This window comes from Ceratotherium simum, chromosome 2 (assembly GCF_057802395.1).
Source record: "Ceratotherium simum simum isolate JZ-2026a chromosome 2, ASM5780239v1, whole genome shotgun sequence".
NCBI classification, from domain to species: Eukaryota; Metazoa; Chordata; class Mammalia; order Perissodactyla; family Rhinocerotidae; genus Ceratotherium; species Ceratotherium simum.
This window is the reverse complement of record NC_141901.1, coordinates 71,872,729-71,892,610: the sequence shown is the minus strand read 5'-3', so window position 1 is coordinate 71,892,610 and position 19,882 is coordinate 71,872,729. Positions and strand designations below refer to the sequence as shown.

The following is a 19,882-nucleotide window of genomic DNA, read 5'->3' as shown; positions in this document are numbered from 1 at the left end:
ATTATAAAGGCCAAAGACTACAGTGAGGCTTGGTATTATGTAGTTCTCACTATTGCTGTTTATGTTGTCCCACTATCCATTTTGAATGAGGAGTTTGAGAGGTGGCTCTTTGTCATTTTAGTACAACTCAGGTATACTCCGACTTAAAGGACGGGGCATGTCAAAATACACAAGGCTTAATACTGAAAATTTCAGTGGAGCAAAAGTATGTGGGAAACAGCCCCTGTTGAACACTGCAGTGTCTGTGGAGGTGAAATCACATTATAGTAACGGAATTGCCTGCACTATTTCAGTTTCATTTATTTACTGATTTTCTTTCCAGTGAATTTTTCAGGCCCCATATTATGATGCTGTTCATCACATGGAGGTTTTTAATTGCAGTGAGTGACAAATCAGCTGAACTGCAAAAATGTTTAGTAAGAATAAAGCAACTGCCAGGTTACAACTGGTATTCCTGTGGTTCCAGGGCAGAGAAAAATGCTGCTCATCTGAAACACTAAGACTTCTGCAACTTTCACATGCTCCAAATTTCCCAAAACTATAAAAGTAAATGCTACTAACTAATTCTCTGCAGCTAAGGTGATACACTGAAATATATGGTTATACATTGAAAATAGGAATAAAAATATGTATTCTTTCCCCAAGGGAAGAAAAATACACATTTGGGGAAAAAAACTTTTTATATAATTTGAAGAAATATATGAACCCCCGTATGCCATGTTAACATGAGGAAGTGGAGTCAGCAAATGTAGGTTTCTCTTTTGAGAAACTTGATGATAAGGGTAGGAGGAGATTGAACAGTAACAATTTGTTTTGGCTAAAAGAGACTTAAGCATGTTTGTAGGGTAGGGAGAAGGAGCCAGTAAAGAAAAATAATCTGAAACTGGGGGGGTGGGGTAGATACACAGGGTCCTAGAGGAGGCACAAAGAAATGGGATCATGGTCAGAGGCAGGAATAGCTTGAACAGGAGAGAAATGCTACATCTTCTGAGACAGGAAGAAAATAAGTAAACAATAATGTGGTTATAGATAAATTTGTAAGTAGAAGGGAGGGATTTTTAAGTCATGCCTGACAACTTCATTTTTCAATGAAGTAGGATATAAGGTTGTGTTCTAAAAGTAAAGAGATGATCGTTGGGTAGAGAGTGAAAATAGTGGTAACAGAGCAGTCATTGAGAGGATCTGGAAAAGGAGCTAACCAAGGACCAGAGAAAATCGACAAGTGCCCAGATGAGGCCAGAGATCATGGATTTGTAGTGGTATGGATCTTCAAAGTTCCCTTCTTCCTCCTGCTCCCCTACCCCCAGTAGTTTGCAGCCATCCTGTTGTAGGTGTGGAGAAAGTAGCATTGATCTCAGGTTGTAGTTTTGATGAATAGGAAAGCTAAGACAAGGATGCAAGTGATTCAGAAGAGTGCTGGGGAGAGATTAATTCAAGAAATCAGGACAAATATAATTGGTAAAGGATAATGGAGTTATCTTAGGAAGAAAATTGGTCGTCCCAATCAAATATTTATGTCCCTTCCCCCAAAGTTGTATCTTCAGCCCTGACATCTCTCCTGGGTTGCAGACAAAAAAAAAAAAAATTATGTATTTATTTGTTTTTTTGCTGGGTATCTCTATTTGAATATCCTTCAGGCATTTCAAACTCTAAGATCTGAGACTGAGTTCATCTTCCCCTTCAAATGTCCCCTGCTTCTTTTGGTGGCATTTCCATTTCCCTAATTACCCAGAATTAAAATCTGACTTGTCTTTGGTACTTCTCTTCTTTATCTAAATTAAAGTCCTGCCTTTGTAACTTCTCTCATCCAATTGGTTTTCTCCTTTTCCACTGCTACTAACCCACATCAGGCTTTCATTACTTGCCTCAATTGCTGCAATTATAGCCTTCCTAAACAGGTCTCCTTGCCATGTATCTCTTCCCTCAGCTAGTCCATCTTTCCTGTAGCAAGAATAATCTCACTGGGGCCGGCCCCATGGCGTAACGGTTAAGTGCACGTGCTCTGCTGGCAGCCCAGGTTCGGATCCCCGGCGCGCACCAAGGCACCACTTGTCAGGCCATGCTGTGGCGGCGTCCCATATAAAGTGGAGGAAGATGGGCTCAGATGTTAGCCCAGGGCCAGTATTCCTCAGCAAAAAGAGGAGGATTAGCATGGATGTTAGCTCAGGGCTGATCTTCCTCACAAAAAAAAAAAAAAAGAATAATCTCACTAAAGCTTAATTCTGATCAGAGCAGGTCTTTGTTCAGAAACCTAGTGACACCCCAGTTCCCACCATGTAATTTTGCTCAAAATACAAGGCCCTCCTAACAGTCGGCAGCCTGCCTATCCAATGTATTTCTCTTTTGTGTCTTTACATTGTGTCCACTGTTGCCCCCTGCAAGCATCTTTGTTAGCACTGTGAACTGTGCTTAGAATGCCTTTCCTTTTCATATTTGTCTGTCCTAGTCTTCAAGGCCCAGTTCAAATGTTGCTACTCCTTAGAAGCCTTCTTTAACCCCCCCGGGGATAGAAATAATATCCTCCTTGTATCAATTTCCTATAGAGGAGACCTTTCTTTTGGATCGTATTATCTTCTGCTTTGTCAAGTAGGTATTTATGTAAAGATCTCATTTCCTTTGCTATTCAGTATACACTAACAGTGTAGTTAACAAGTATAACAAATGATCAGAATTGCACAGTTTATTCAATTCAAAAATTTAACAGTGGTTCTCAACACTGGTTATACATTAGAATCACATAGGGAGCCTTTAAAAAATACTAATACCTGATTCAAAGATTTTGATTCATTGGGCTGAGGTGGGGCCTGGAAATATATGTATTTTTTAAGTTCCCCAAGTGATTATAATTTGTGCAGACAGAATTGAGAACCACCGTCCTTAATTCTAGTGCGATTGTTAGCATGCTGGGTAGAGATATGTTAAATCAGTTGATTCAGCTATGTCTGCCAGGATTTGCTTGCTTAGAGGCACTTCTTAGCTTTCTTCTAAAGTCTTCATTAGTTAATGATGTTGGAAGGTGCTTCTTGGCTGTCACAAAGAAAGGATGAATTAGAAACAACAGAATTGTCAGTTTTCATAAGCATATTTTATTTTGTAATGAGAGATTTCAAAAATTATTTGAAGAGCATATTACAAGTAGGCCTTTGAAATCATAAGGTCTACTCAGTTCTTAAAATGAATCAGACTGTGAGCTTGTGTGGTATAGTGGTTAGAAGTGTAGACCTGTGGGAGCACTTCTGGGGTTATTTGCTCATCTCTTACTGACTATGTGACCTTAAGAAAGTCACTTGAGTCTCACCTTAGAGTTAACACTTGCTGCAACTTCACAGAAGGATTGAAGACCAACAAGTCTGTTTCATAAAGAAAAAAATATTTTTGCAAACTTGGAAATCAGTGTTGCTTCTTGTGTTTAACTCAGTGATTGAAATCCTGCCACAAAGGGAACAACTGGGAAAAAGAACCAGCATAGTTCAAAGGAAGCGAATCCATTTGCTCCAATTTAGAAAGCCACCCCACCACCCATTTTAAAGTATCTGAACTTTAAACTCAGCTCTGACCTCTTGGCATTTGTTTCTTTGTCAATTGTAAAGCTATGTTTACTCTTTACTTAAAAACAACATGAACAGTGGTTTAGGAAAGTGCCATGAAGTAGTTACCTCTGCACATGGCCTGGTCCATGCTATTTTGTGGAAAAGAAAAGCTCTTCCACAGGGTGGCTTTTTTGGTTCTTTCTCTGTGCCCCAGTGGCTACTGTGTTACTTTGGGGAGGAAGCAAGGGGCCACAGATTAGACAAATGTTTTTAGAGAATCACTGACCGAGTTGAATCTTCTTCTGCTTTCTCCCCAGTAAGAAACAAGCAAGGTGGAAAGAGAGATGTTAAATATGAAATCTTAATTACTTGCATGCTGAGGAGCCCTGAATATACAGATAAAATGCCTTTTGAAAGCTTATATTAGAATTTTTTTTAACATATGAAAGAGTCATTTTGCAAAATGTCTTGGGTTTGTGTGAGCCCTCAAATTTCTGAAAATAGATGACATTTTGACCCATCGTGTTACTTACTGGTCACAGCTCTCCTTTATTTCAGTTTTGAGAGTATGTTTGTGCAGACAGAGGTATTCTGGTGTAATCCTTTATCATTTAGCACTTGTTCACGGAGAGAAGGAGGGAAAATCCCAAACTCATTTTTTTGAAGAAGACAAAATATGGGTAAAGTGACAGTTGTTACTGCCATGCAGGAAGAAAGTGATGAGGCTTGAGAGATAAGCAAGATCCCTTTGTGATAAGGGTGTCCATTTTTAGCACTGTTCTTAACCAGTGTGACCCTGGATAAATCCTGTACCCTGTCCAAAGCCTCAGATACTTCAGCTATCAAGAGGAAACTAGTCAGAGAGGTTGAGACTAAATCTCACTTGGGGTGATTAAGTGGTATAGCCTCATAAAATAAGACTGTGCAATTAAAGCTCTTCTTTTAGATTCTTCACTTACCTGGGCCATTATTAATAAGGTTGCCTCATCTGTCCCAGAAGACTTTTGTTTTCTTTTGATTCTAAGCCCCCAGAGTGTCAGGTGTTGTAATATCTGTTCTGTTTTCGTTGGTAAAGTGACAAGCATAGTGACCATGCATGTGAACATGGAAAGTATTTCTGTTTAACAAAAATACTTCTCTTTCCTTCTCCTTCCCAGCCCTAACTTCTGAAGGATGAGAGAGAGAGAATGTTAAAAATTTTCTTGTAAGCCCAACATTATCTTTTAGCAGTCTCTGCATGTTCATCACCTTTATGCATGGTAATCAGCAGAACAGGTTTCCCTACTGCACCAGAACTCTGTATGAACCTAGTAATTTCTCAAATCTGATAGGTACAGAAAAGTATGTGGCTTTTCACTTCCTGTCCCTTCCTCCAACCCCAAACCATAAAGAAGCCTGCTTTCTGTGACATTTATTCGCATAGACATTCTCACAGCTCTTTCTTCCCTTAAGATTATGTCGAGTATGAGGGAAGTTGTTCCGTGTCATTTTATAACACCCTACCAGTTTGATTCTGTGAGTTTGGAAATCAATAATAAATACTCAGGAAACTCTTTCTAAATTATTGCTTCTCTTAGTTTTGAGGGTCAGGTTAAGGGATGTCTGTATCATTTCAGGCAAGTGCCTAATGTGATCTTCACACATATCGGATTATTCAGGAAAGGATAATTCAGACCATGCTGTTATTTCCAGTGTTCCAGGATCTGCATTATGTATTCCCCAGTGGGAATGAGTGCAGTGAGCAAAGCAATAGAAACCACAGTGAGGGGATGCCATTTAAAAATCCAAGTTCATTACTGACTTTTATTGCGTTACAGGAGACGGATAACATAGAGTTCCATCAGTTGTTTAGCTCCACTTGCTCGATAAACCACATAGCTTTCTATGTTGATGGGATACAAACCAGTGACTCAAAATTATAGGTAGCTTACTTCTGAGGCTTAATCAAGAGTTTGTACAGCTCTAAATCCTTGGCTATAAGGATTTATAAAAATGCCACTTTTTAATTAAAAATCTGTCTTGTTTCAGTTGTCAAACTTTGAAACTCCTCTTGCTACTGTGTATAATAATTCCTGTTAACCAGATGTTGTTTGATAGCTCGGTCATAACAAATGGAGGGTACTTGTCCTAACCTGACTTGCATTGTCTCCTTTTGATGTGGAGCATATGTGGAGCAGTCAGCTAAATAAAGGTCTTATCAATAAGATGCAGTTTGACACTTGGCGTTTTGCTTTTGTTGTCATGCCATTTACCATATGGTAAAGAACTAGTTATAGAAGGCCGCCTGTCTTTTCAGAAAAGAGATTTGAATCAGCGAAGTTTTCATCAGAAGTTTCCTTTCTTGTTTGTGATTTATACATTGCAAGTTATGTCATTTTTTTCAAATTATATTCTCCAGCATACAGACTGTTTGTGGTAAGCCATCCTTTTAGTGTCACCTTTAGAGGTTTTTATTCATACTTAAAAGCACTTGAAGGAAATAAATTGAAACATAAAAATCTTTTGCTTTTACTCACTGCCAATCACATTTTCTGTTGATTATTTTAAAGGTATTTTCCTATATAAAACACATTGTTAAATATCAACTGTGGTATATTATTGTTTTTTATTTAAGTAGGAGTAGTTATTCGGGCCCAGTTTATTGTAGTTTGTTTTTTTTGTTTTTTTGTTTTTTTTTTGTGAGGAAGATCAGCCCTGCGCTAACATCCATGCCAATCCTCCTCTTTTTACTGAGGAAGACCGGCTCTGAGCTAACATCTATTGCCAATCCTCCTCCTTTTTTTTTTTTCCCCAAAGCCCCAGTAGATAGTTGTATGTCATAGTTGCACATCCTTCTAGTTGCTGTATGTGGGACGTGGCCTCAGCATGGCCGGAGAAGCGATGCGTCGGTGCACGCCCGGGATCTGAACCCGGGCCGCCAGTAGCAGAGCGCGAGCACTTAACCGCTAAGCAACGGTGCCGGCCCTATTGTGGTTTTTTGTTTTTTTTGTTTTTTTTAGATTTTATTTATTTATTTTTTTCCCCCCAAAGCCCCAGTAAATAGTAGTATGTCATAGCTGCACATCCTTCTAGCTGCTGTGTGTGGGATGCGGCCTCAGCATGGCCAGAGAAGCGGTGCGTCGGTATGCGCCCGGGATCTGAACCCGGGCCACCAGCAGCGGAGCGCGCACACTTAACAGCTAAGCCATGGGGCCGGCCCCCCTATTGTGGTTTTGATGTTCACCATTAGAAGCTACAGGACTGGAGTAGAGGCTTGAGTCCTTCTCGATATATAATAGGGTAGAAGTTGTTCTTTAATGAAAAGGTTAAACAGATAAGTCATATATCATAATAATAGTGTACAAATAAAGGATTAAGAGGGAAAGAGGAGCCTGGGGAGTCAGTTGAACTAAAGGGTTGGGGGGAGGGGGTGCAGTGTTTGATAAGAGCCTGAGATTGTACTTCAAAGACAACTTTAGACGTGAAACGTTTTATTTCATAATCTCTTTCTTTGGGGTGGGAGGTATGTTTTTTTCTGTTTTGAAGTAATGAATTTGTACAATATTTATACTCTGCGGCACTACATTTTAGGAAAATGAAAAGCTAGAAGGGGGTGAGGGGAGAACACCAATCTGAATAAGGAGCAGTCAGATGGCATCTATGAGGAAAGATTAAAAGGACTTGGAATTAATTGAGAACCATTTTCAAGAATATAAAGGAATGAGCCAGCCCTGATGGCCTAGTGGTTAAAGTTTGGTGCTCTCACCGCTTCCGCAGCCCGGGTTCATTTCCCGGTCATGGAACCACACCACCCGTCTGTCAGTTGCCATGCTGTGGCGGCGGCTCACATAGAAGAACTAGAAGGACTTACGACTAAGATACACAACCATGCACTGGGGCTTTGGGGAGAAAAAAAAAAAAGAGGAAGATTGGCAACAGATGTTAGCTTAGGGTGAATCCTTCCCTGCAAAAAAAAAAAGAGAGAGAGAATATAAAAAAATAACTTAAGAAATTGCCAGAAAAGTTCTATGAAGGAGAAAACAAAATTCTACAAAAGACATTTAGATTATATATGAAGAACAGTGTCTAGAATTTAAAATGTATTCACCATTGCAGCATGCTGCACATAGAGGTATAGAATCCCCCTCCTTCAAGATCATGGAGATAGTTTATTTGCAGTTTCGTGTGAAGGGACCAAATCACTACATTAAGAAAGGATCTTGAGTCTCTTTTCTTAGATCATTTAACTCTTAAGAGGAGGAGACTGAAAGGGAGTATAGATTCCAAGAACAGTTGAGTTCTCGTTTTGTGGCTACATTCTGCTACTTTCATTGACTTAAAAAGGATAAGAATACTCCCCATTCAAGAACAGTAATAACAGCTAGAAATACACAAAAATAAAGACCTATATTAATGAGACTGTAGATATCCTAAATTGCTCTTCCTTTTGCCAAGTAAATCTCATCTCATTTAAAGTGAAGAGAATTTCCTCTTCTTTCACATTTCACCTGTGAGGCTGAAGTACTTTTGCTCCTGAGGAAGGCACCAAGCAACCACTCCAGGGCCAGCCCCTTGCTCCACAGTTTCCTCTGTAGGTCTGGAAGGGAATTAAAGCTACAAACCGGGCCTGCTCAGTGGCGCTTAGCACTACTCACTCTTGGTCAATCTTAGCGCTTCCCTGACAACACTGAGTTCCAGGACAGGTGGAAGTGAGGAGGGGAAATGCAGGAACAAGTGGTAGGTCTTGATTTAATGCTTGGTCTACCTGATGAATTTGAAGCTCATCTCATCTCACTGATAGATGTTCTGAAATATTCTGGCAGGAAGATGCTACTGTGTGCGAGCAGGAGGAGTCAAGAAAACATTTCCTCCCTTCTTTCCTCTAAAAATGAAAATTATGTGAAGAAGAAAAAACATTTCTAAGCACAATAAATAAGTGACCTCTTAAGCTACTTCTTCATTCTGCAAGTAATTACTGATCATCTACAGTGTGCCAGGCGTGAGGGATACAGTGAACAAGTCATTGCCTCATGACATTTACTTTCTTTTGGATGGGAGATAAATAGTAAACAAGCAAACAAATAATAGAATTAGACAATAGTGAGGACTATGGAGACATTAAAGGAAAGTAAGTAGGTAGAGAGAGTGAGGATGGATTTCAGATGAGAGAGGTGACATTTAAGCAAAACTGAATCACATGAAGGAGCCCACCATGCAGAGATCTACAGGGAAGAGCACCCCCAGGAAAGAAAACAGGCAGCCCCTGAAGAGGGTAGACTAAACCTCAGCATAATTGAGGCACAGTTGGTCAGTTTGGTTGGAGCGGAGTAAGCCAGGGAAAGTTCTCTGTCCAGCTGGAAGATTTTATGAGATACTTTTGGTTTCTTTAAGTATCTTCCACACTTGAATGATCCAGTGTGTAAGAGATCTTTCACAGACCAGACCCTGAATATCCTAGAGCCAAATGGTTCCTTTGGATTTCTCATCTCCTGTCTTAATTGTTCTCATTGTCAGAGCTATAGTAAATAAAGCATTATATTAGTGACTGAGTTATTCATTTTAAATTAAAATTGGTGCATAATAGTCTTCTAGTGTAAGAGTTGGCCAACTTTCTGTAAAGCGCCAGATTGTAAATATTTTCATCTTTGCTGGCCCTACAGTCACAACTACTCAACTCTGCTATTGTAATGCAAAAGAAGCCATAGAATACATAAATAAATGGGCAGGGCTGTTTTTCAGTAAAACTTTACAAAAATAAGCAGCAAGCCAGATTTGGCCCACGGACCATAGTTTGTCCACAGACCTATTATACATTGAGAAGTGCTAATATAGGGAAGCAGTAATTTCAATTCTATAATTATTCACCAAATTATTAAGAGAACACGCCTGTGGGGAATACAAATATGGATGAATAAAATGTGATCCCAGTCTCCCACCTGTCTGGTAGGTAGGAAATATATATACAATTAACAATACATACTTTCATATTATTTGAAATATTTATAAGAGTGTATTCATGTGATTGAAACAATGAAAATGAAAGGAAAATAAAAGGCCCAAAGAAATTGGATTTCTCTTACAAGTGGTTATTAAAGCATGGCAGCGACGTAATCAGATCTCTGAGAGGATTGTGATGGCAGTGTGGAGAATGGATTGGAGTGAGAGACCACCTAGGAGGCTGTAGCTGTAAATCCAGGCAAGCGATAATTCATCTGAATTAGGACAGGGACAGTGAGAATGGAGGAGATGAAATGGATTCAAGAGGCACTTCAGAGGAGAATCAGCAGGACTTGGTGACTGATTAAACAAAGAGTATTAAGGAATAAGAGTTAAAGATGACTGAGGTTTCTAATACCAGAAGGTTTTGATGAAAATGAGAGGTCAGAAATTCGGATTTGAACATAATGTATTTGAGGTACCATTTTGGACATCCAAAGGGAGAAAAATCCCAGAAGAGAAGTTAGAGATTTGAATCATTGATAGTCAAAGCCATGAGATAGCATGTAGTACAAATAAAAGAAGGTCAGTATGAAACCTTAGGTAAGACCTGTCATTAATGGCCTGTGAAAAAAGAAACCAAGAGAGATTGGAAAGAATCAGGGGTAGGAGGAGAATCGTGATAGAGAGTGCCTCTAAAGCCAAGGGAGGAGAATTCTAGGAAGGGAGGAAGTGATCAGGGATATCAAGTACTGCAGTCAACTGGGAAGAGAACTAAGAGGCTTTCAGATGTGGCAATTAAGAGACTTATTGACCATGAAAAGAACAGTTCCAGTAATAAGTCTTTGCTCATTTGTCATTGGGCCTGGTTCTAAGACACATAGGGACTGTGTTGCTTAGACTTTAGTGGTTTCCAAAGCCCTCTTTCATGGTCACTGCTAACAAGAGCAGACTCTGGATAGAACCCTGTCTCCAACCTCAGTGCAGTGCTCCTCTGCATCAGATAAGCCCTCAAACTCCACTCAGCCCAATGACACCTATCATTAGGGCAGCATGTACCCTAAAAAGAATCCCAGCAGTTCGTAGCATCTTGGCAATGGCTACAACCAACTCTTATCATTGACCAAAACCATAATAGACTGATAAAGCATTATGATCTTGCCTCTGATTCATCTGTGCAAGTAGGCACAGAAGCCTGTTGCTACAAAGATGACATGGAAATTCAGCAAATGCCCAGTAAGCAGCCAAGCTGGAAGAGTGGACAGGTAGTCAGTTGCTGTTAGGTAATAAAACATGTTAAAGTAGATGAGCCAGGGAATTGAAAACATAAAGATTATAAATAGTTCTTATTCAACTTTAAATATTCATTACTTTGGAGGTGGAAGCAAATCATAATTCTTTTGAATGAGTCATTCATAAAATTATAATATACTATATAACTAAGATTTTCAGGTTTCAGCATCTTTCTTGACATAATATTATTCATTATAATGTTATAACTTGTCAAAACCATCCTTCATTTTTTTGTATTCATGAGCCTGGTTTCTAGAAAGGATAATTTTAAAGAGAAAACACAATTTGTACGTGACTTTCCAAAAGCAGTCCACTGGATTATTAATGTTTAGAGGTGCACAGGAGCTATTAAGAGTATTTATTCATGTATACCTCACCTTATTCCAGAAAGGATTTAAGTTAACTTGAAATTTTTAGAAAGGTATTATATATTTCTATGATCATTTACATTTTGTGTTAGGGACTGAGGGGTAGGGAAGAAGTATTTTCAGTTAAAAAATTAAAGAGGAAACACAGGGGAATAAATAAGCTTAAAGGAAATCTCATTGGCTAACTTTCCAGGATTATAATTATGCAACAACACTTAGGGCTCAAGTGCTAAGAGTAGTTGGGAAATCCTGGCTCCAGATACCTGAGGATTGCTGTCTATCTGCTTGATGACCTGCTGCAGCAATCTCTAGGCCCCAGGTTGATATTCCTGTCTCCTAACAGACACCAGACCTGTGTGATTTCTCTATCAGCACTTCCTTCTGCCTGCCAGCTTCTTGCAATTTTTATATTTGTAGTCCTCTACTTCTTGAAAGCAAATTTAAAACATTCTGTTCCTTCTGCATGTTCATGGAGGGCTCAGTACACATCAGTTAGGCAAGTAAAGATTAAATTTATAGAGTGCTCTACAGCCTACAAAGAATGAAAGCTAGCATGTTAACCAAGAGCGCGGGCTTTTTGAGATAAATTGCCTAGCTCAAAGCCGTGACCTGCCACTTACTATCTTTGTGACCTTGGGAAGGGTGCTTCAATTTTTTGTGCCTTTATTTCTTCATCCATAAAATGGGAGCGATACTGTATCCCTCAGCATCATCGTGCAGTTAAAGGCAATAATTCATGCTTAGAACAAGTACATAGTGAGTACCCATAGGCAGCACATGGTAAATGTTAGTTGATATTGTAATCATCATAATTGATTTTAAAAAACCTATTCATCTACGGTGTGCTACTTGAATTTTGCAATAATAACTTATAAGGAACTTAAGTATTATTAGCCCCATTTTATTGATAGACCCTAAGGCTTTAATGTTCAACTTGCCCAAAATCAACAAGCATTCCTGGCAAAGCTAGGATTAAAACTGTGTTACGTAGAGACAGAGTTCCCCTAGGGCTTGCAGTTAGACTATTCACGGGAGTGAATTCATCTCAGGAGCCAGCTCTCAAGTCTGAAGTGGTTGCTCAGAGCCCTGTTGTGAGGATTCTCAAAGCCGGAACAAGCTCATTAAGAATAGAATGACTGATTGATTAGCAGTATTTGCCATGGGCTCAGGAGCATGGAGCAGGATTGCATTGTTGCTTTCCTTTTTTCTTTTTTCCCCTCCTAGCTCAAGTTTCTCATTAACCCTAGTTTTTTCGTTTTGGTTTTTCTTCTTATTTTGGCTGAGGAAGATTCGCCCTGAGCTAACATCTGTGCCAGTCTTCCTCTATTTTGTATGTGGGTCACCGCCACAGCATGGCTGCTGATGAGTGGTGTAGGTCTGTGCCCTGCAACCAAACCTGGGCTGCCAAAGTGGAACACGCCGAACTTAACCACTAGGCCATGGGGCAGGCCCCCCCTAGTTTTTCTTTATGAACAAAATTTTTAGGTAAATTTTTAGAACATATCTTGTAATGAAGTTATTAATTTATAGAATAATTTAACCTAGTAAGTTTACTAGGGAAGTGTTACTATTCCTAAAATATTTTCTAACTAAGGCAATTGATAGAACGATTCTCTTACAAGCTATTTCTCTATAATTCTTCTCATTTTCTGCTCTCATATGGGCACACAGGTTGAGAAATCTAGTAGTCACCATTTACTTCTAATTTGAGGGTTAAGTTTTAAGTACTAATGGCACTTTGAGAAGTAATTGAGAAAGCTTTGTTTGCATATATGAACCAAATACTAGTCCCCTTGAAAGTCAGAGAGTTGTTTTGGATGTGTCATATAAGTACCATTTTAAATATACACAAAAGTTAGGTTTCTATGGAGTTGACATACCTGATGCCTCCTCTGACTTCCTTGTTTTATTTTAGCAAATGTTATCCTATCCCCAGTATCTTCAGTCTTATTGTAGGGAAACAGCAACTTTTTATTTTCAATGTTGACATCACCTAAGTGTGGGAGAAGCCAGACTTGAGTTCTGGGTTCTACCTTCTCTGCAGGAAGATGCCTCAGGAAAAGCTGGCTACAACTGCCTAAGTTCACCCAAGTGCCCAGCTTGGGCTTGGCATTGGAAGGCTTGGGTAGTCCTCTTTCCCAATATGAATACCTTTGGGGAATATCTGCAGACAAAGCTCATGAAGTGTGAGAACCTGGTACGCCATTCCCTAGCTGGAAAGAAAGATAGGCGAGATGGGGAGGGAATACACTACTGTGGTTTTCCCATGTAGAACTCTGTGGATTTCACTGGACTATTAGAGTCACCTGGTCTCCAGTTCTTGCTAAGATACCTTCAGGGATATAGAGAATTTACCACCTCCTCAAAGTCCCGGCCATCTTTGGACAATTCTGACAAATTTTTCCTTTTACTTCTTTCTCTATGAGATGGCTAAGCGAGGAAGAAATCTCTCTCAGAAAACATTTCCCATTCACACTCACTACTGCAAAATTGCTCTGCTCTGATTTCTTGAGCTTTATTGATTTAAATCAGAGAGTTATTTATATTTGATGTGCCCAGTGGCAATGACCAAGGTTAAATAAGCATCTGGAAGAGCTTTGTGGGAAGTGTAAGACTATTTGGGGAAAAAAGAATTTCTCCCAAAAGCTTTCCAAAATTTAACTTGCAAAGGCTCTATAAAGTATGCTCTCTGGAGGTAAAAAATACATATATTTATGAAAAGTAATCTTTTTATTATTAAACATAGTGTTTAATATTTATGATTAGATTAGATATTCATTTTTAAAAATCATGCTTACCAATCACATTTCAGTGAAAATTACTTTTAAGACTCTTATATGCAATCAGTCTTTAAAGGTATTCACTGGAAATGGTTAGAGAAAAAAGCAGTGTTCCTACTGAAGTTCATATTAAGTGCCTTATAAGATGTAATTCTTCTATATAGTGTTTTTAAAATTAAAATTTTAAAGTTTCATCTAGAAGGTAATCTTGTTTATTATTTATTGTCATTTTTTTTAGGTGATATAATCTAAATATTCAAAATAAATTATGTTTTGAAGCAATTCTCAGCTCTAAGTTTGTCTCCACAGCCTCCTTTCCCCAAGTGGAAAGACTTCATTAATTTTCTTTTCTGAGCAGAATTTTGGTAGTTTTTGCTGGCATGATGAAGAACATGTTATAGATTCAGGCTGTTAGGGCTCTTTCCATACTTAACAATATGTTTGATCTTACAATCTTTTCTTGGGATTTCTCTTCTGCCTTTATTAGTTAAGCCTTCTCTCTCTGGGAATTTTCTTAAATCAGAGAGACTTCATTATGCTCACAAAATCTCCTCTGCCACGTTGAACAGGAGAGCCCCTTAGTCCTTCCCATTTCATGGAGATGCATTTAATATTTTTGGTTGTTTCAGACTGACTCCGATTCTTGGCACTCAGAAGCATTTTCAGGAAAATGTGGTGTTTACACAGTTTATAGCCACCCTGCTTGAAGAATTACATTTAAAGAATGAAGACCTTGAAAGTTTAACCATCATATTTAGAACCAGCTGTTAACCAGAGTGGTAAGTTGGATTGTGTTTTACTTTGGTTTGTTTTTCATTTGTTGCCTGTTTGGATTCTTTTTTCATATTGGAAATTTTAAAAACCAAGTACAGACCTCAAGATGTCCTCCATTTGCTGAGGCAGAACACGATATCCCTTAGTTCTCAGCTGCCCCAGTCACTTCCTGTCCACCCTTGTTACCTTGTGCCCCATCCTTGTTGTTATTCCTCCTCTATAGGCTACTGCAGTTCTATTTCTTGCAATCCAGGAAACTCCCCACTATCAGCTTCTTACTCAAACCTAGACCATCCACATTTCCCATCTGATAAGTTTCCCCCCAGAAGCAGCAATTTACTTCAACCAAACTACTGCAGGGATCCATTGAGAATGTCCTCGTCCTACTTCCCTCTTCAAGGAAATCACCCCAGACCCAGCCAATACCTTAGTCATCTCATGTGCAGATAGATAAGCAGGTGATTTACAAGTCTGGCTTTGTCGAATCCTGACCCTGTTCCCAGATACATAGCCCACCCCTACTATCCTAAGTTCTTGCCTCTTTCAAAACTGCCCATCAGAATGTCCCCTCCCTCATCCTGCCCTAGTCATAACTCTCCATCTCTTCCTCTGCTTACTTCTCACTTCACACACTCTCAAAGTGCTCAGATAGGTATTGATTTAATATTACTATTGAAGAAATTCATCCTAAACTACAAATGAGACTCTCAGGAAGCATTTTCTTTTTTTTTTAATTTTCAATTATTTTTTTAAATTATGAAAGCAATACAAGCTTGTTGTAAAAATTAAAATTAAGCAATACAATCTCAACAACAAAAAAACTACCAACCCAATTAAAAAATGGGCAAAAGACCTGAACAGACATTTCTCCAAAGAAGATATACAGATGGCCAACAGACACATGAAAAGATGTTCAAAATCACTAACTATCAGGGAAATGCAAATCAAAACTACAATGAGATATCACCTCACGCCCGTCAGAATGGCTATAATTAACAAGACAGGAAACAACATGTGTTGGAGAGGATGTGGAGAGAAGGGAACTCTCATACACTGCTGGTGGGAGTGCAAACTGGTGCAGCCACTATGGAAAACAGTATGGAGATTCCTCAAAAAATCAACGATAGAACTACCATATGATCCAGCTATTCCACTGTTGGGTATTTATCCAAAGAACTTGAAAACACCAATTTGTAAAGGTACATGCACCCCTGTGTTCATTGCAGCCTTATTGACGATAGCCAAGACTTGGAAGCAACCTAAGTGCCCATCAAGGGACGAATGGATAAAGAAGCTGTGGTATATATACACAATGGAATACTACTCAGCCATAAGAAACGACGAAATCCAGCCATTTGTGACAACATGGATGGACATTGAGGGTATAATGCAAAGTGAAATAAGTCAGAGGGAGAAGGTCAAATACCGTATGATTTCCTTCATTAAGTAGTAGATAATAACAACAATAAACAAACACATAGGGACAGAGATTGGATTGGTGGTTACCAGAGGGGAAGGGGGGAGGGAGGAGGGTGAAAGGGATAATTCGGTACATGTGTGTGGTGATGGGTTGTAATTAGTATTTTGGTGGTGAACATGATGTAGTCCATGCAGAAATAGAAGTACAATGATGTACACCTGAAATTTTTACAATGTTATAAACCAACGTTACTGCAATAAACAAAAAATTTTAAAAAATAAATAAATAAATAAAATTAAGCAATACAGAATTGCATATATGATTTTAAAAAAAGGAAAATTCCCCCCTCACCTGTGCCTGCAATCCTGTCTCCTTCCCAGAAGTACACTTGATGTATATCATTTTATATTTTACTTGAATTTTTTTGGGGGGGAAAAAAAACCTTCAAGCAAATCTTTAAATATATGAGAAGGATATTTGAGACAGGTATTTTGGCAGGCAAGAAAGAACGGCATCCCTTTATTGAACCTGCTAGAAAATGGAATATAAGGAATCAGCACTGTAACTGCCTCCCAGCTTAGACCCAGTAACCTTTTCAAACAACCCTGCTTCCCTGAGGACCCTCTGAAACAAAGGCTTTTACTTAGGGAGTGAGCTCACGTTGGCCTGTGTAAGCATCAATTCAGTGGCCCTTCTAAGAATATAGTGAGGTTGGAGTTTTTGTTTTATTGAGCTTCAGGTACAGAGGATTGAATTAATCATACTTCTCAGTTCATAACACCCTATCTCCATCGGTTGAAAGGTTTCTTTTCCAGATAGACTGAGAACAAAGGGTGCCTAACCAGAGGTCCTTCCAGACCTGCTTTAATGAATAGGTACCAATTAAGAATCATTTTTAATTAGCATATTTTAAACTTGTATATAAACAGATGGTGTTAAAGTACTTTTAAGGACTTGCAACAATAGATATTTAAGTGGACTTAACAGCTCCCCTATGATCATTGTTTATTTACATTGTTTATTTGTGTAAATAATTAAAGGTAAACTTTCAAGTAGACTTTGTCACTATTATAAGGGATTCTGAATAAATGAGGCCTTATTACATAATTTTCCATATGAGAAATGGAGATGGTTATGAGTAAGTGGATGGATTTTTTTCTCTTTGCATGATTTTTGTAAACCATAAGTTCATTTGAGTATAAAGATTTTAACTTTTTAACCTTCTAAGATTAAATTACTGCTAGCTAGTATATGTTAATATGCTTTCAGTTGCAGATAACAGAAAAAAAATCCAGCTCAAACTAGCTTTTCTTATGGTGATATATTAGTTATCTTTTGCTACATAACAAATTACTCTAAAACTTAGTGGCTTAGAACAACAGACATTTTGTTATATCATAGTTTCTGTGAGTCAGGGATCTGGACCCCATTTAGCTTAGGGCCTCTGGCTCAGAGTCTCTCATGAGATTGTAGTTAAAGCTATCTGCCAGGGTTTTGATGTCCTCTGAAGAACCAACTGGAGGAAGATCCCCTTCCAGGCTCACTCATGTGGTTGTTGGCAGGATTTAGTTCCTCCCTGAGTTGGACTCAGGGCCTCAGTTTCTAACTGGCTGTTGTCTGGAGACTTCTCCTGGTTCTTTGCCTCACAGGCCTCTCCATAGTGCACCTCACAACTTGGCATGTGGCTTCCCTCAGAGTGAGCAAGTGAGAGAGGATACCCAAGATGGAAGCCACAGTCTTTTTGTAACTAATCTCAGAAGTGACATACCATCACATTTGCTGTATTCCATGACTTGTTAGAACCTAACCACTAGATCCAACCTACTATCAAGGTGAGAGGATTGTATAAGGGCATGAATACCAGGAGGCAGAAATCATTGGGGGCCATCTTAGAAGCTGTCTGCTACAGGGGACAAACTTGTTCAGTAGTTCCCAGCTTTATCTGTAGCATTACCTCACTGTCCTGGTGAGAGTCTTGAACTACACACTATTTTGAGGACACCCCAGAACCAATCCATGTGGCCATAAATGCAATGAGCTAACCCAATCATTCTGGGAAGGGATTGGGGAGAGAGAGAGAGAGGATTTTCTTATTGACCTAGCCCCATCAAGGCCTACCCCTTGAGCTGAATATGAAGTTGGGTCTATTCCACCCAAACCACTGTTGCTACATAATGAGGAAAACTGGAATGTATATTGGGAAGACAACACAGTGTTCCCAAAAACTGGTAAAATATTTTAGGTGTTTTATTCAGACTGTCCTTTTTTGCTTCACAGGTATAATCCATGAAGACCAAACAGAAGATGAACTTCTATTCACCATTTCTGGAATTCTAGCCACAATGATGGTCTGGTGGTGACTGATGGCTTTGTTCCAAGAAAGACCTTTACCTCTAAAGATTTCAACTCCCTGCCTCCCAGTTCCTAACTGTATAGAATGACTTTCCCAGATAGAGGAGAACCATTATTCCAACAAGGATAACCAAGTCCTTGCATCCCTAGCTATGAGACTTAGTATTTTTATTTATTTGAAAATGAAACTCAAAGTCTTAAGTTGAAACTTGAATGAATATTCAAGAAAATATAATGACCTCTTATTTTTTCTGGATAATTCCAGCCTTCTTATCAGTTGACCAAAAAATTAAGAAAATTCTCATTTTGGCCTCACAGTCTAAACTCTAGATTCTAAAGACCAGTAAAGCGTTAGGGCAATAAATGCAATCTAAGATGAAGCCCTTTGGAAGTCTAGTCATAATTCTTTTAAAGAAGCTGACTGTGCTATAAAGTGGACCTGAGCAATGTGGTTAACCTCACAAGTCCAGAACAGGAGTATCCCAGAGCTGTCTGGAATCAAGGAAATAAAAATTTTTTTAAAGTGAAATCTGTAGTTTGTTTTTAAGGGAGACAATCGCTAGAATTTACACTGTTTTTTCAAAATGTATATCAAGTATGCAAGTTAAGTTAGCAGGGCCTCCAGAACAGTTAAGGGGAGCCTCAGACAATTTGGGGAGTTTTATTGAAGGGCCAAGAAACCATATAAAATCAGATCTGTACTCTTGGACATGGAGGAAATGACAGCTGCTAAAAGTGCAACCATGGAAAGGTGCCGGAAAGCAGCCCGGTAGAGTAGGGAGCTCAATGGACAGGTTCAGCAAGAGTGCAGGGTACAATATCAATATCAAAAATCAATTTTGTGTTTTCTTATACTAGCAATTTAAAATCCAAAAATGAAATTAAGAAAACAGTTCACAGTAGCACCAAAAATAATTACATACTTAAGAATAAATTTAACAAAAGACATACAAGACTTGTACAATGAAAACTATAAAACATTCAGAGAAATTAAAGGTGGTATAAATAAATACAGAGAGAGACATTCCATGTTTATGAATTAGAAGATTCAGTATTTTTAAGATGGCAGTCCTCCCCAAATTGATCTATAGATCAATGCAATCCCTATCAAAATCCTAGCAGGCTTTTTTGAAAATTGGCACGATGATCCTAAAACTTCAAGGGCAGTACAAAGGATCCAGAATAGCCAAAACAATTCTGAAAATGAAGAATACTCCTTGATTTCAAAACTTACTACAAAGCTCCAGTAATCAAGACAGTGTGGTATTGATATAAAGATAGATAGGTGTAAAGATCAGTGGAACAGAATTGGAAGTCCAGGAGTAAACCCTCATATTTATGGTCAGTTTATTTTTGACTGAGGTACCAAGGCAGTTCAATGGAGAAAGGATGGTCTTTCTTTTCAACAAATGGTGCTGGGACATTTGGATATCAGTCGCAAAAGAGATG

General features: G+C 38.7%; 1 protein-coding gene across 4 annotated transcripts in view; it reads left to right on the top strand.

The window, feature by feature from the left end:
- RPAP2 (RNA polymerase II associated protein 2) overlaps positions 1-18,962 on the top strand; it is a 75,239-nt gene extending 56,277 nt beyond the window's left edge. For 3 of the 4 annotated variants that reach the window (XM_087447529.1, XM_087447523.1, XM_014779912.2), the window contains 2 exons: positions 14,517-14,666; positions 18,359-18,962. In XM_087447529.1, coding sequence (XP_087303655.1) covers positions 14,517-14,658 — 142 coding nt within the window. In that variant the 3' untranslated portion in view covers positions 14,659-14,666; positions 18,359-18,962. Of the gene's footprint in view, positions 1-14,516; positions 14,667-15,887; positions 15,979-18,358 lie in introns of those variants that run through there. The other variant, XM_087447516.1, reaches the window with a different exon arrangement.
- Positions 18,963-19,882: the final 920 nt, after the last annotated feature.